This window comes from Heterodontus francisci, chromosome 5, assembly GCF_036365525.1.
Source record: "Heterodontus francisci isolate sHetFra1 chromosome 5, sHetFra1.hap1, whole genome shotgun sequence".
NCBI classification, from domain to species: Eukaryota; Metazoa; Chordata; class Chondrichthyes; order Heterodontiformes; family Heterodontidae; genus Heterodontus; species Heterodontus francisci.
Window position 1 is genome coordinate 146,529,894 of NC_090375.1, and position 16,936 is coordinate 146,546,829.

The 16,936-nt window shown below is 40.2% G+C and overlaps 1 protein-coding gene across 2 annotated transcripts in view; it reads left to right on the forward strand.

Annotated features, from left to right (window-relative positions):
- reck (reversion-inducing-cysteine-rich protein with kazal motifs) overlaps positions 1-16,936 on the forward strand; it is a 223,797-nt gene that overhangs the window by 108,633 nt on the left and 98,228 nt on the right. For both annotated transcript variants that reach the window (XM_068032209.1, XM_068032210.1), the window contains 3 exons: positions 423-467; positions 11,059-11,092; positions 11,832-12,029. In XM_068032209.1, the coding sequence (XP_067888310.1) occupies positions 423-467; positions 11,059-11,092; positions 11,832-12,029 (277 nt within the window). The remainder of the gene's footprint in view (positions 1-422; positions 468-11,058; positions 11,093-11,831; positions 12,030-16,936) is intronic.

Genomic DNA, 16,936 nt, shown 5'->3' on the forward strand with positions numbered 1-16,936 from the left:
CTTTGATCTTTAAGCTACTTCCTTTTCTCTCTCTATCTATTCTTGTGTATGTGTACATGAGTGAATATATGCGTGGGTGAGGTTGCGATCATTTTGGGAATTGTGTAAAAATAAATATTTTTTTTTTTATCTACAAGAAAACCTGTCATTTGTCTGTTTGTTTGACCCGAAAGACTCTTGGGGGCTAACACATCATTTTCCCAAAACACAATTGCGAGGTGAACAGTGAGAACCACCCATACCCCTGTCCACCTATCCGTAACAATTACCATGGGACATGCCAAAGTACTTTGCAGTCAGTTGTAGGCAACATGGCAGCCAGTATGCATACACCGCTATGCTCCTATATTCATAGAAGTTATTATTTTACATTTTCTGCAGTGTATATTTTTCATTATCTGCACTATTTTGTTTTATTTTAGGCTTCTTCAAAGAATGATCTTAAGAGCTGCAGGAAGGAATATGAGGTCTGTATAATAAAGCAATAAGAAAATAAAGCAGTGTTATTTAAATTTAACAGTTGCCGCACAGGTTTGCCAGAGCTCAAGAAACCTGGTAGCAAAAAGGATGGGAATTGTCAGCTCAAGAAATGCCTTTTAAAAGCAATCCTTGTGTGCCAGGAGAGGGCAGGAGTGGTTTCCTCAGTCCATCAAGGAAACCTTTGGCCTCTTGTCCTCTGCTCATAGCCTGTCCCTCTCCCCTTCTGTGATTGCATCCCTTCCCCCCCACATCACCCCCAATTTCTCTCACTCTCTTCCTCCTGATTGCCAGGAGCTGTCCCCAGTGGTTTTCCTGCCTGGCAGCTGGTCGGACTGTCAATTTGGCTGGTTGCCAGACAGGAAATGGAAGAAAAAATTGTGGTTCTGCAATTTGTTTCTGGGCTTGCTGCAATTTTTCTATGTTGCCGTGTTTCCCCGCACCATCTCCACCTCCTTGTATATATCAGGGCCTATAATTCTATGATGCCTTTTTTAAAAATCTGATGCTTTACCTTTATATTGCTGTAAAATGCAATGGTTATTTTTCTGCCCAATTGCAGAACCAGTCTAAATTCTTTCAAAAATCCTTTTCTATATTCTTTAGTTTTTCATTAAATCTAACCAGCTAAAATTTGGATTTGTTATCCAATTTATTTATATGTAGAGTGCAGACCATAGGATCCAAGCAGTACTCCTTTATTACTCTGCTCAACACTTCTCTTGCCCCTTGCCCCTCCCACCACCATCTAATTGTTTATGGAATGCCTCACGCACTTTTTAATCAATTTATTATCCAGTTTCCTGCTCCTCATTGGATTCCTGCAGCTTTTAACTCCTTAAAGTCATTGATGTGGAACTTTGTCAAAAGCTTTCTGGAAGCCCAATTGAATTATGTCACTCGGAGTGGCATTTACCACTTTTAACTGTATCTTCAAAAGATTAAGGAAGGCTAGATAGGCAAGATCTACCCCTCCTAATTCCATGCTGGCTATGTTATTCCATTTTGTTACTTGTTACTGATGTTCGGCTGACGGGTAACTGGTTGTCTGTTAATTTTGTCACCATTTTTAAATGTGGGTACATGGAAAGCACTGCAGGGCTTTGAATCACTTAATCAGACAATTCTGTTGCCCATTCAATAAATATAGTTTACTACAGCATGTACGTTTGAAGGGCAGTTCAAACAGAGTAAAAAAAAATGTAAGTGAGCTGAAAAGTACAGCAAAGTGAAATACGCTATGAGTGAAATATTTAAAAATAAAGTGCGACAGTTGCACACTTATCATTTTGTGGACCCTTATTACAACTTTCTAAAGGCGGAAGTGGTGTGCATGCATTTTTTTCATGTAATCCCTTATTCTCTTGAAATGAGTATGGATTTGAGATGCTATTGGAACAGGTTCATCTTGCTCACCTCCATCTGCAGTGTTTATTGAGCTTTCTGTTGTGAATCAGTTTCTCTGATGCTTTACATTGTGTTAAATAACTCTGGGGAAAGTACGGTTTTGTGTTGTCTACATGTGTTAAACAGTGACACTTATTCAGTGACCTACCTGTAGATTGCTTCTTTTAATTCAGATACATCTATATGCTATACTTACATGAAACACTGGCTAGGCCTCAGCTGAAGTATTCTGGGCACCACACTTTAGGAAGGATGTCAAAGCTATGGAGAGGGTGCAGAGGAGATTGTTGGAATGGGACTAAGGATGAGGGACTTCAGTTATGTTGAGACTGGAGAAGCTGGGTTTTTCTCCTCAGACAAGAGATTTGACAATGGTGTTGAAAATTATAAATGGTTTTGATAAAGCAAAAAAGGAAAAACGGTTTCTAGCGGCAGAAGGGCTGGTAACCAGCGGGCACAGATTTAAGGCGATTGGCAAAAGAGCCAGAGGTGACATGAGGAAACTTTTTTTTTAACACAATGAGTTGTTGTGGTCTGGAAAGAACTGTCTGAAAGGATGGTGGAAGCAGATTCAGTAGTAACATTCAAAAGAGAATTGGATAAATATTTGAAGGGGAAATGTTTACAGGGCTATGTAGAAAGAGCAGGGAAGTGGGATTAATTGGATAGCTCCACGGAAGAGCTGGCAGAGACATATGGACCAAATAGCCGCCTTCTGTGCAATAAATGTAGGGACAATGATCAGTGTGCTGTTGCTGTGCACTTTTAATTTGACAGATTCTCAAAGGGAGAAAAACAACTACAGCCTCATTCAATGGATTGCATTTTTGTTTTGATTCTGATGAAACCTTCATTGTACAAAGTCATTTTGCAGCCTTGAGGAGCCTTAACAAGGCTCATTGATTTGAACATACAGATAGCCAGTTCCTGACCAATGTCTTCTTTCATCCCTTTCAGTATCTCTGGATTTATACCAGCTGGCCCAGGGGAATTGTTAGTTTTAAGTTATTAACTCACTCAGCCAATCTGAGTTCAGAATCTGAGAAAATGCTTGGAGTATTGCAAAAATCGGAAGGAAAAGTACAGTCACGTAAATGGGCGCTCAGTTGTGAGATGACTTGGATTTTCAACGAATGATGTTAGCCAGATGTAATTCTCCTAGCAATATTTGAAAACAAGCTAATGAGTTGTAGGAATAGTTGAACCATAATACTAGGTGGCCTATCAAGCTCCAGGAATGGGAATGCTTACATTACATACATTCGGCCCATTTCTTTACACATTCCTATTACTCACTAGCTCACAGAAGGAAAGATGACCGTTATTTTAGCCATTGTTTCACCAAGAAAACTGATAGAGCACTCCTGAGAAATATGAGGTTTTGCAGAGCATTGGTTAACTTTTCCCCGACTGGATTAAGGTTTAATTGTCTGGGCACATTTCACTACTTTGTTCCAGGCTTTCAGTATAAAGTCCACAGTATGCTTTGGGCTCCCATCCCTGTGTTGATGTTACAAGGTCTGTTGATTATTAAAATGGTACATTTTGTTTGCAGTATTTGTGATTTGTTAATTTTTCTTGTTTGGTGGCATTTAACAACTGTAATGACTGATGCAACTCTAAACACTGATTTGCAAGAAGTTGCAGTTGCCACTGATCCAGGCAACACTTTTCAGTGTGGAGCAGCAGCTCACATTTGTTACAGCCGAGGTGGGAGGAGCACACTGTTAATTCAGTCCCACTTCTCCACAGGTGACAACATATCAAATTTTCCCACTTACCGAAACAGTCAATTAGATGCTCTATTTGTCCCCAGAATAAAGCACGCCAACTAGGTTTCTTTAATAACAAAATTATCCATTTACTATAAACCAAGTCTTAACCAATAATGAAGTAAATGTAGATGTGACTTGAAATAGTAAAGCCCCATATTATTATCTTAGCCCTCACGAACGCGCAAATACATCCAAAAACCGGTTAACCAGGAAAAAAAGGATTTTTGTTTAGAGCTGTTACAAAGAAATAGAAGGAATTAAAAAAAAACTTTTACTGAATATGGAAGTCCTTTGTTTTGGCAAGGTGCCCCAAAGTCGAATAGTTGGCTGCCACTAGGAATCTTTCCAGCTGAGGTTGATGAACAGTCTGTTTGGGTAAGGGGGTCAAAGAAATTCAACTGCAAAAGGCTTCACATAGGTCTTACAGCAGATGTGCAGCAACAGAAACTTCAGTATTCTCACATTCGGTGCGAAGTTCATTTAAAGATGTAAGGTTTCTGCAAACACTCAGGATGTCTTCAAAAATACAGGAGGCAACAGTACAATTTCATGCAAGCTTTTGCTTTTCAAGAGCAGGGATTCTTCAAAGAGAGGTAACAGTTTTCTTCTGAACTTCTGGCAGGTATATATCAAATTCCAACTGACTCTTTTTAGTCCAGAAACCAAAACTTTTTCCAGGCAAGTCTCATGCGAATCATAAATTTTCTCTTGTCACAACAAAGAATAGCTCTTAAGTCAAACCCCCCCAGTGATGTTTACTTGAAATAACCTACTTTCCAGTAAAAAAAAACTTATTTACTGGTTAAACTTTTGTTGAACTTTTCAAAACAAAACACCCAAAGGTCTGCCTCTTCAGTTTAAAAATATAGATTCCAAATTTTAATAAAAATGGAAACACTCAACACATTGAAGACATCAACACCCAGTACCTTGGGCTCTGTGTCAAAAAATGGACAGGTCAGGGGGCTGTGCCCATCTTGGTTCCTGTGCTGTCAAAGATTGTTCCCATATGATTGGTGATACAGTGGCAACTGAGATAGATGGTCTGTTGCTTGCAGCAATCAAGTTTGTTCATTTTGATCAGTAACTTACTCATTCTACCTTGTGGTACTCAAAAGGTTGGTGCATCCCATCCCATCTTGGACCTCAAAATGTGGGCAAATTGATCAAGAAAGGTAATTACACTTCCTGAGGTAGTCCTTCCATATTATTGGATGGTCGCAGTAACACCAAGAAATCACCATTCAATCTTGTTACTCCAGGCACTTTTAGCTCAACTTTCTGTTGTAGCTACCAATGAAAGTGGTTCAACTGCAGTTTGTCTTCTAATATTTAAGTGGTTCACCTCATGAACATCATTGGGGTGGTCCAGATAATCTTCCATACTTGGTCACTGTTAAAACTATTCATGTGACTAGGTACAGATACCCATTGTTTCTACACAACTACAGAACAAGTCAATATGGAGATTGGACAGTATATGAATGTTCTGTTTCCAGCATTTCCTCTGATCCTCAGGATTGTACAGAAAATCAGAATATGTGGCTAGTGAATTCGCAAACTGTTTTATTGGGTATCCTACATTAAATACTGTTTGTCGGATTTCACTATCTCCCAGGGGAAACCTCTATCAGTTGTCAAGGTTGGATTCCACATCTAGATCCAGTGATTTTTCACCGGAAGTGTGTTGATTGTTGGACATCTTGGTTCCCTGCTGCAAACCATTCATGAGCTACACTTACAATGTGAAATGAAATGAATTTGTGCAGTGATGTCTTCTGTCCTTCTATTTTTGAGAGCCTGAAATATCTTAAGCTGATGACTGAAACCCAACTCCATCCATGTCCATCTCACTGCACTTTGTCTTCCATGACCCGCTTGCACCAGGTTTGTTAGGAGAGAATCTCATGTTTCATAAAAGCCACCTAGAAGTTAAATCCCATTATCCACTCATCCAAATTGAGATTTCAGTTTGGTGCTCCATCTTAAGCACTTCAGAACTTTTGGCATGGATGGCTGCACTTTATGTTGCTCTGATTTCAGCTCATGAGATTGGTAAGGTACCAGCATTAGCCTTACTTAATTTGTTGCTGTAATTGAGCAGTGCTTGAGGCACATTTTGGGTTCCTGTTGAAGCTAGTGTCCCATTTTCAGTTGGGGCTAGTTTTATTAAGCCTGTTAAGATTTTGAACTGGAATGCGAATTCCACAATGAGTATTGCTCCTTTTATATATTCACAATTCTGAATACCTCTGTAGAATCCAACCCTTTTTTTGATGGGAGGTGGGGAATGGGTTTAATATCTCGCCAATTTTCTAGCTTCTCTGACTCTCTTGAATGCTTTAACTCCTTATGGGAAATGGTTTCACAGGCAGTGGTTATTCAGCATCACCATCCGAAAAATGCTCAGTGGTAGCATTGTTACCTCTGAGTCAGAAGGTTGTGGGTTCAAGCCCCATTCGCAGACCTGACTGCATATTCTAAGCTGATACTTTCATGCAGTACTGAGGGAGTACTACACTGCTACACTGTTGGAGTTCCACTCATTAAGATTAGATGTTAAACTGAGGCCCTCACATTGGCATAAAAGATTCCGTGGCACTTTTTGAAGAAGAGCAGGGGAGTTCTCCCTGGTGTCCTGGCTACCATTTATCCCTCAACAGCACCTAAAATAACAGATGCTGTAGTCATTTAATTAATTGCTGATTGCGAGATCTTGTTTTGTGCTGATTGGCTGCTGCATTTCCTACTTTGCAACAGTGACTACATTTTCTTTTAATAAGTACTTCATTAGCTGTAAAATGCTTTGAGATGGACTGAGGTCATGAATAGCCCTATATAAATGCAAGTCTCTTTTCAAATGGCTATTATTGATATGTGAGTCTCGATGTTGAGTGTTGACAGAATTATTCTACTGTGGGGAATCACGGTTGAGTTGAGACTGATGAGGAGCAGGAACTCTGGACAATTTTCTCCTCTAACTGAGGGTTGCTGAATCTAATTTTAGCACACTTGACATCAGCTACCTCACACTGATCAGGGATTGAGCCAGGAACCTTTGTGATGTATATGACTCACTGGATAAACATTTTTGAGTCATTGGAAGAACTTGCTGGATCCAACCGTTATTTTTATTTTGTGGTCTCTTAAATCCTTTGGAAACCTGTCCAAGCAGGGACTAGCCAACTGCTTGAATGCATTCTCCACTGTTATCTTTCCTTTAGCAGGAAATGTTCTGGTTCTGGAAAAGGTGATTCTGTCTGCTCTAAAGCTACCATGTGACTATCTTTAAAACATGTATTCATAATTAATATCCATAATACTGCATCTTGGAGCTATACATTCATCTTTACTAAATTTTACCATTGGTACTTCATAGTACTACCTTTGCTTCATCTGTTTTAGAGATTGAAGTCTCTGCCTTAATTCCCACTCAAGGGCCTCATTTTGAGTGCTAATGGGGCAGCCTGCAGCTGAGCACGGAGGTTACCAAGAGAAGATTGATTACCTGTTTTGTAGGTTCCTCTTTACTCTAGAGATAGGACATCCTGTACCCACTGTGCTGCCACTCATGTGTTCTTCCAAGCAGGGAGTAATCTAATTTTATATATCATTTGACTGAGCAAATTGAGGGTCCAACACATGGACAGCTTTAGTATCCTGCATGAGAGTAAGATATCGCAAAAGAATATTACCAATGGCAGCTGACATTGGAGCATACTGACAAGCGCAATTTTTCAGTGAGGTTATCTGTTTATGTACAAAAGCAAAATACTGCAGATGCTGTAAATTTGAAGTAAAAACAAAATGCTGGAAATACTCAGCAGGTCAGGCAACATCTATGGAGAGAGAAAGAGTTAACGTTTTAGGTTGATGATCTTTCATCAAAATGTAGTTTTCCAAAAACATGATCTGGTTCTAGCTAAACTCAAGATGTGTGTAGGGGGTGTTCTCTTTGAAGAATAAAACAAATAACACCTACTTAGAATATACAGGCTACCCCTATTTGTGATCAATTTGTGCATACAGCTTATTGAAATCCTCTCTTACCTTTTAGATACTGTGATACATGCTTGATTTTATTTTGACTTATGGGGTTACTGGACTTCATGGTAGGGAGATAGACCATTTGTTTCTGCAGCATTTTGAACAGATATTTATAAGATCACTCTTTGCACTTAACAGTTGTGGAAAATATTGCTTTTGGTTAACTTGTTTCAGTGGCTGAGATCTTTGCCACCTCCTCCTTGTCATGCAAGGGATTTTGTATTTAATGGTACTGAAGTTTTACCTTCCTGCTGTGCACTTCATGGGTCTTGGTGTTCTATTCAGATATATTCAAAGGCATTCATTAAACAAGGAAATTGTTCATTCCTTTATCAATCATTGTTACCTTGATATGTCAGTTCAAGATTGGAATTACTTTTACACTGCAATGCTTCAACTGCCTTTGATGTTATGAGGCCACTGAATTGCCTGCTATATTGTTATAATTCATGTAGAGGTTGCATAAGTGAGGAAGAATGTTAGATTATCAACTTTGGTATAGTTTTCATACAAGTTTTGTACGTGGAAGTTGAGCTAGATTCAAAGCTGTCACCTTGCTCTTAGGTCAAAAAGAGAACAAACATATTTTGGGCTTTGTCACTGTTTTTGTGTATGTTCATGCATCTTGTGCTCACCTGATTGCTTCATGGTCACTTCCAGTCTGGAGCTGAGGTCACAAGCAGCTAGATAGAAAAGACTGCATGACGAAACGGGCTACTGCATCGTGCTAAACTTGCACAACAGATTGCTCATCTGTATGTGCGGTTTGAACTATGTTCGAGATGATTAGGAAGACCATATCTACAGGATCTAATCTAATTAGTCATATTTTAGTGCAATATTTGCCATTCTGTTGTATTATCCTCCTCATAGCAAATAACATCAACACCTCCTCTTGGCCCTCCTCTGGAGTTAGCTGGGTTCCTCACATTGGTTTTTTATTATCCTGCATTTAGCATAAGAAAAATCAAGGATGAGAAAAAGAACCTTTGGCCCATCAAAACACATCCCTCTAGAACCCTAATTCTCCCACCTCTGTATCCAAGTGCATTTTGAACTATACTAATCTTCTAGTAGATAGGTTTGGTAATTCCTCATCAAATACAGCTGGTTTCATGCATCCTTTAGACAAATTTATAATAAAATTAACTGCTTATTAATGTTTAAATTATTACTCATTTTTAATTCATCTGTTCTGCTATCTTGCTTTGATCAGTAAAGAATTGAGGATCACCTGCTAGATGTATCCTTTTATGGGGTGAAGAAAAAAGGGAATGATTCCAGCAGGAAAAGTCTTAAAGGGATGATTGTCGAAAAAATATAGGAGCAGGAGTAGGCCATTCAACCCATCGAGCCTATCCCGCCATTCAATACGATCATGGCTGATCATCCACTTCAATGCCTTTTTCCCCACACTATCTTCATATCCCCTTATGTCATTTGTATTTAGAAATCTGTCAATCTCTGCTTTAAACATACTCAATGACTGAGCTTCCACAGCCCTCTGGGGTAGAGAATTCCAAAGATTCACAACCCTCTGAGTAAAGAAATTTCTCCTCATCTCTGTTCTAAGTGGCTTCCCCCTTATTTTGAAATTGTGTCCCCTGGTTTTAGACTCCCCAACTAGGGGAAACATCTTAGCTGCATCTACCCTGTCTATCCCTTTAAGAATTTTGTAGGTTTCAATGAGATCGCCTCTCATTCTTTGAAACTCTAGAGAATACAGGCCCAGTTTCCCCAATCTCTCTTCATAGGACAATCCTGCCATCCCGGGAACAAGTCTGGTGAACCTTCGTTGCACTCCCTCTGTGGAAATAATATCTTTCCTAAGATAAGGGGACCAAAACTGCACACAGTACTCCAGGTGCAGTCTTGGTATGTGCAGGATAACTTAATTTAATGAGTTAGGAAAACTACAGCTAATGGTGAAAGCATCTTTTTCAATTTATATTTTGTGCAGTTATATCAAGACAGTTATGTCTTAAAGGTGGAAAGGTAACTATAGATTCTCAAATTATTTCAGTGTTCTGTTTCCCCATTAGCTACGCTGTTAAATATCAAACTATTATAAAGAATTATACCTACTTTCTGTTTTCCTCCTGTATTTTTTTAAGCGTTGATTGCTGATGACTTAGAGAATGGATATGATTTCGAATGAATTTCAGAAGCGAGTAATGAAGCTAAACTAGCATCTGTGAAAAGATATTAACAATGGGCAGACCTTGTAATTTCAACTGTTATTTCAGCTCCCTGACACTAGTGGACTCAGTATTTACTCCAGCCCAGTACTGTGCAGTGGTCTGTTTAAAATGATGTGTGTAAACATATTTGTGCCATTATTCCCATATGAAATGTAAACTTTAACCTCTCAGGCAGTCGTCTTAAATCCTTTAACTCCTTTTACAGTTTATCTTTTAAACAATGTAAAATTGTTTTGATGAGGCTAGCTTGGAAACTGATTTTTTAAATCATATGTTGAATGTGGTGAAATGGTTCCATTGTATTAATTATTTTAAAGTATTCACTTTTAAACTGTCGATACTCGAGGTTAATGTGTATTTTTACACTGATTTAAACTGGTTATATTTTTTTATAGGTCTTGGCTGTGACTGCTTCAAGATCTCCCCTCTCTCTCTGAGGTCTTTTATCACTACATTCTCCCCTAGTGCAGCCCTGTCTTTTTATCAAATAGTTGCTGTTCTTACCCAATATAATTTCTGCTTCTCTTTGTTCTTACCACCCAGGCATCTGTTGACGCCATTCCCATGTCCTGCTCCAACTGCACCTGATATTTTGGTTCTTGCATAGCTGTGATCATTCTGTTTGTTTTGTAATTACGTCCAATTTTGCCTATGTTACATTGGCATTCACTTCTAATGTTTTAATTTGAAATGATTGAAATTTGTCTGATGTCTGTAAAATATAATTTAATATTGCTCTGAACTATTTCTTTTGGGGGAGGAAGGCTTTATGTAGCTTTTAAAAGAATGGTTTATTTTAACAGTTCATAAAATGTATATAGAGTGTATATTATGTGTTAATTTTTTGTCAATCTAGGAAATTTAACATTTGTCTAATTATTTGGCTACTGTAGGGAGTACAAGGCATTACTGGAATGCTCCTTTTGTTTGGTGCTGGGGGTCAAGGGAATGGGAAAGAGATGAAGTGAAAGCTTCCTCCTCTATTGCACACCTCCAATGGCTGGCCTGATGCCATGGCTAACATCAATCTTAAAGGAGGTTGTGGTAGAGAATGACTTTGAGGGACAGATTTGTGTATAAAACTGATTATCTTCAGACTCCTCCTGTGATTACAATTACTAACTTACGTATTACATTTTTATTTATTTCAGACTGCTTTTTTCAGCTGTGTGAACAGAAATGAGAGTAAGATCATTTTTTTCCCCCTAAAAACCAGGAAATTATGATGAATGCAATACTCAGTTATTTTAATATTGCTTTAAATGTATTAAAGTGGGATGTGCACAGATGGTAATTTAGTTAATTAAATAACTTGAAAGCCTGCAGTGGATGAAATGTTTTAAAGTCAAATCTAATCCAAGAGTAATAATTAAAGATTGTAAAAGGCAGTATAAGAAACTTCTTGTGATTAAAAAAGCATAAGGAGTGGTGCTGGGTTTATAATGTAATATGGAAAGATAAAAAGAGTTTAGATCTTTCCCTGATTCTCAGAGGGGAAGTTTCAGGAGGTGTAAAATAGCCTTGTAAACCAGAAGACTATAATACATTATGGACTGAATTAGTACTGGAGGTTCAGTTGAGATGGCACTTTGTTCAGCTAGAGCAAAACTACTTTTCTGTGTTTTCTAAGTCACTGTCCACCTCATCGTTCATTTGCATCATACTACAGTGTAACTGTAGCAATAATGAATCACTCTTCTCTACTGTTTACTTGTAATGCAGAGGCGTGAAATGAAAAGTGGATGGCAAGGGCAACTGGTATCTTCGAAATCATAATTATGTTTTCTGAGTAATGGTGCGCAATGTACTGAACTTTGAAGCATTACAGTTTAGTTGCAACCCTAGTTCAAATATCATTGAATAAATAAACAATATAAGGCTGTTTAGATTGATATCTGAAGCATTTGTTTTTATTGTATTACAGAGGGATCCCTGTGTTGCAGCTATGCAGGCCGACACACAAACTGTAGAGAATATTGCCAAGCTATTTTTCGCACAGATTCTTCTCCCACGCAGTCACAGATTAAAGCTGTTGAAAACTATTGTGCCTCCATTAGCCCACAGCTTATTCAGTGTGTTGACAACTACACTCGTTCATATCCAATGAAAAATCCCACTGACAGTAAGTATGAATCTTTTAAACTATTTCAGTTGTTCTTCAGCGATGTCCCCTGATAGTCACTTTTAACTGCCTTTGTTTTGGTTGAGAGCATGAATGTCTTTGTTATCAACATAAAGCCTCTCTGTTCAGCTATGTTTGTTGCTTCCCATCTTCTCCTTTCCCAACAGCCCAGCAGCTCCCCTCTCCTTTCCCTGAACCCCTGTCCATGTCTAGTTCTCTCCCATGGCCTCTCCGAACTCATCTTGTGGATGTGAGACACATTTTTCCTTGAAATAAAAGCAAAATACTGCGGATGCTGGAAATCTGAAATAAAAACAAGAAATGCTGGAAATCCTCAGCAGGTCTGGCAGCATCTGTGGCGAGAGAAGCAGAGTTAAAGTTTTGGGTCAGTGACCCTTCTTCGGAGCTCTGGACCTTCGGAGTTCCGAAGAAGGGTCACTGACCCGAAACGGTAACTCTGCTTCTCTCTCCACAGATGCTGCCAGACCTGCTGAGGATTTCCAGCATTTCTTGTTTTTATTTTACATTCTTCCTTGACCCTATTTCCATTAAACTGCTGGACACCCAATTTCCATTCTTGACATTGTTAGTTGACATTGTAAATGATTCTTTGTCTTCTTGAGCTCCTGCCTTCCAAATGCCTTCCATCATTACCCCTCCCTCAAGACCCCTTCTTCTTCTACCCTTGTAATTTATCAGCCCATCTTTAACTTCCTTTTTCTCTACTTGAACATGATGTCACCTCCCAGATCAGTGCACATCTCCTCTTCAACTTGTTTGAATCTTTTCTATTCGGTTTCCATCCATCCTCCAGCACTGAAGCAGCCTTAAACAAAGTCATGAATGACATGCCATGTGACTGTGACCCTGGTGCATGACTCCTGTTCAATCTCTCTCTAACCTTTGGTATGGTCGATCCCAGTATTCTCTAAAATCTCCTGTCTTGTCCAGCTCAATAGTAATCTTTGTTTCACTTTGTTCCACTCTTTATTGTCCAATCATGGCAAGAACAACTGATTTCTGTTGCCATCTAGCACTGCTACCTCGAGGGTCCCGCAAGGTTTCATCCTTGGTCTTTCCACTTCCTCTTAAATATGCTGCCCCATAGTGACATCACCCATAAACATTAGGTTGGTCTCTACTTGTATGTTGACAACACCTAATTCTATCTGTCCACGATCTTTCTCAGTCGTTCCACTAAACGTACCATCAGACTGCTTATCCAACATCCAGTCATTGACCAGCCATAATTTCCTCCAGCTTTGCATTGCAAAAACTAAGGTAATTATCCTTACCCCCACTCCTGGTAACTGTCTCAGGCTGAATCAGACTTTCATCAACCTTGGCATCCTATTTGACGCAAGCTGCGATATTAACCCTATTTTATCCTCTCCATCACACTGATCTCCACTGTGACAGTAGCCATTTTTGTCCCTAACTCAGCCTTATCTGCAGCTGGATCCCGCATCCATGCCTTCATTGACTCTGGATTTAAATATTCCAATGCTATCCTGGCCAGCATACCATCTTCCATGCTCTGCAAACTTCAGCCTATCTAAAACTCTGCTGTCCATATCATACCCTACACCATGCCATGCTTACCCATCACCTTCTTACTGACCTACAATGTTTCAGCCTGCAGTGAACTGAAGTCTCAGGGCATGGCTAGCGATTTGATACTACTCAGGAATAGCAATGTTCCCTTTTCCAGCAGATTGCAGGTTAATATAATGCAGGACAAACTTGTAACTTATAAGGCATGTCCAAAACAGCGTTCCCCCTCATTGTTTGACGCTCCTAGGCACGTAAGCAACATTTAGAGGGAGGGAGGGCTCAGAAGCTATTCCCACCCCCCACCCCCCCCCCCCCCACCCCCATTCGACACCCTGGAGGGAAATGGTGCTTTGGAGTTTGATGTCAAGAACACCAAGATGGCTGACCTATCTCAAGGGAAGGCTAATGTCTGTTATAAATCTGATGATCAAACTCATGTTTGCTCAAGATGTTTCCTGGAGGCTGAGTTTGCAAATGGGTTCATATATCCAGTGATGCTTACCTTGATTTGGATGCAGAAGAGCAAGGAGTTGCTGCTGATGCTCTGCACTTCCAACTAGTGGACCTACTGTTTGATGTGACATTGTATATGTCCATGCTATGAAGATGGTGGTAATCCACTTGCACATTTTATGTTGTTATGCTGTTCATTCGGCCTGTTGAGAGGAATTTCCAGCATCTGCTGTTTGCCGAGTGGATGTTGTAACCTGCTTTTGTCAGTTGATTAATGATTGGATAGTGATTACTCTACTTAGGAAGCGTTGAGAGATAGTAGAATGTCTTTTGGCATCAAGTTGGCTTGAAAATAACACTTAGTCATGACAGATTATATTTAGTTAGCACCTTACTGTACAAAGCACTTTGTACCCAATTAATTACTTTGAAGTGAAATGTAAGCAATCAAATCAATGCCAAATAGAAGAGACCTCAATTCAATACTTGAGCAAGATAAGTATGCAGCACTCCAGACAACTGTTAATGACTGACCAGCCAGCCTGTGTCATTGATCAGACCTGAGTAGTACACCTGTTCCTCGTGAAGTGAGGAATAGGGAGAGAGAGGAGTTGAACAAGTGGCTGCAGGGATGGTGTAGGAGGGAGGGTTTTGGTTTCCTGGATAATTGGGGCTCTTTCTGGGGTAGGTGGGACCTCTACAAACAGGGTGGTCTTCACCTGAACCAGAGGGGTACCAATATCCTGGGGGGGAGATTTGCTAGTGCTCTTCGGGGGGCTTTAAACTACTTCAGGGGAATGGGAACCTAAATTTTAGTTCCAGTGTACAGGATGTTGAGAGTAGTGAGGTCAGGGATAAGGTTACAAGGACGCAAGAGGGCACTGGCAAGCAAGAACTTGGTTTAAAGTGTGTCTACTTCAAAGCCAGGAGCATCCGGAATAAGGTGGGTGAGCTTGCAGCATGGGTTGGTACTTGGGATCTCGATGTTGTGGCCATTTCGGAGACATGGGTAGAGCAGGGGCAGTAATGGATGTTGCAGGTTCCGGGATTTAGATGTTTCAGTAAGAACAGAGAAGATGGTAAAAGAGGGGGGGGTGTGTCATTGTTAATCAAGGAGAGTATTACAGCGACAGAAAGGATGTTTGAGGACTCGTCTACTGAGGTAGTATGGGCCGAGGTTAGAAACAGGAGAGGAGAGGTCACCCTGTTGAGAGTCTTCTATAGACCTCTGAATAGTTCCAGAGATGTAGAGGAAAGGATAGCGAAGATGATTCTTGACAGGAGCGAGAGTAACAGGGTAGTTGTTATGGGGGACTTTAACTTTCCAAATATTGACTGGAAATACTATAGTTCGAGTACTTTAGATGGGTCAGTTTTTGTCCAGTGTGTGCAGGAGGGTTTTCTGACACAGTATGTAGACAGGCCAACCAGGGGCGATGCCACATTGGATTTGGTACTGGGTAATGACCCTGGCCAGGTGTTAGATATAGATGTAGGTGAGCACTTTGGTGATGGTGATCACAATTCGGTTAGGTTTACCTTAGCGATGGGCAGGGACAGGTATATACCGCAGGGCAAGAATTATAGCTGGGGGAAAGGAAATTATGATGCGATTAGGCAAGATTTAGGATGGGGAAGGAAACTGCAGGGGATGGGCACAATCGAAATGTGGAGCTTATTCAAGGAGCAGCTACTGCGTGTCCTTGATAAGTATGTACCTGTCAGGCAGGGAGGAAGTTGTCGAGCGAGGGAGCCGTGGTTTACTAAAGAAGTTGAAGCGCTTGTCAAGAGGAAGAAGAAGGCTTATGTTAGGATGAGACGTGAAGGCTCAGTTAGGGCGCTTGAGAGTTACAAGCTAGCCAGGAAGGATCTAAAGGGAGAGCTAAGAAGAGCAAGGAGAGGACACAAGAAGTCATTGGCGGATAGGATCAAGGAAAACCCTAAGGCTTTCTATAGGTATATCAGGAATAAAAGAATGACTAGAGTTAGATTAGGGCCAATCAAGGATAGTAGTGGGAAGTTGTGTGTGGAATCAGAGGAGATAGGGGAAGTGTTAAATGAATATTTTTTGTCAGTATTTACAGTAGAGAAAGAAAATGTTGTCGAGAATATTGAGATTCAGACTACTAGGCTAGGTGGGATTGAGGTTCACAAGGAGGAGGTGTTATCAGTTTTGGAAAGTGTGAAAATAGATAAGTCCCCTGGGCCAGATGGGATTTATCCTAGGATTCTCTGGGAAGCCAGGGAGGAGATTGCAGAGCCTTTGTCCTTGATCTTTATGTTGTCATTGTCGACAGGAATAGTGCCGGAAGACTGGAGGATAGCAAATGTTGTCCCCTTGTTCAAGAAGGGGAGTAGAGACAGCCCTGGTAATTATAGACCTGTGAGCCTTACTTCGGTTGTGGGTAAAATGTTGGAAAAGATTATAAGAGACAGGATTTATAATCATCTTGAAAAGAATAAGTTCATTAGCGATAGTCAGCACGGTTTTGTGAAGGGTAGGTCGTGCCTCACAAACCTTATTGAGTTTTTCGATAAGGTGACCAAACAGGTGGATGAGGGTAAAGCAGTGGATGTGGTGTATATGGATTTCAGTAAGGCGTTTGATAAGGTTCCCCACGGTAGGCTATTGCAGAAAATACGGAAGTATGGGGTTGAAGGTGATTTAGAGCTTTGGATCAGAAATTGGCTAGCTGAAAGAAGACAGAGGGTGGTGGTTGATGGCAAATGTTCATCCTGGAGTTTAGTTACTAGTGGTGTACCGCAAGGATCTGTTTTGGGGCCACTGCTGTTTGTCATTTTTATAAATGACCTGGAAGAGGGTGTAGAAGGGTGGGTTAGTAAATTTGCGGATGACACGAAGGTCGGTGGAGTTGTGGATAGTGCTGAAGGATGTTGTA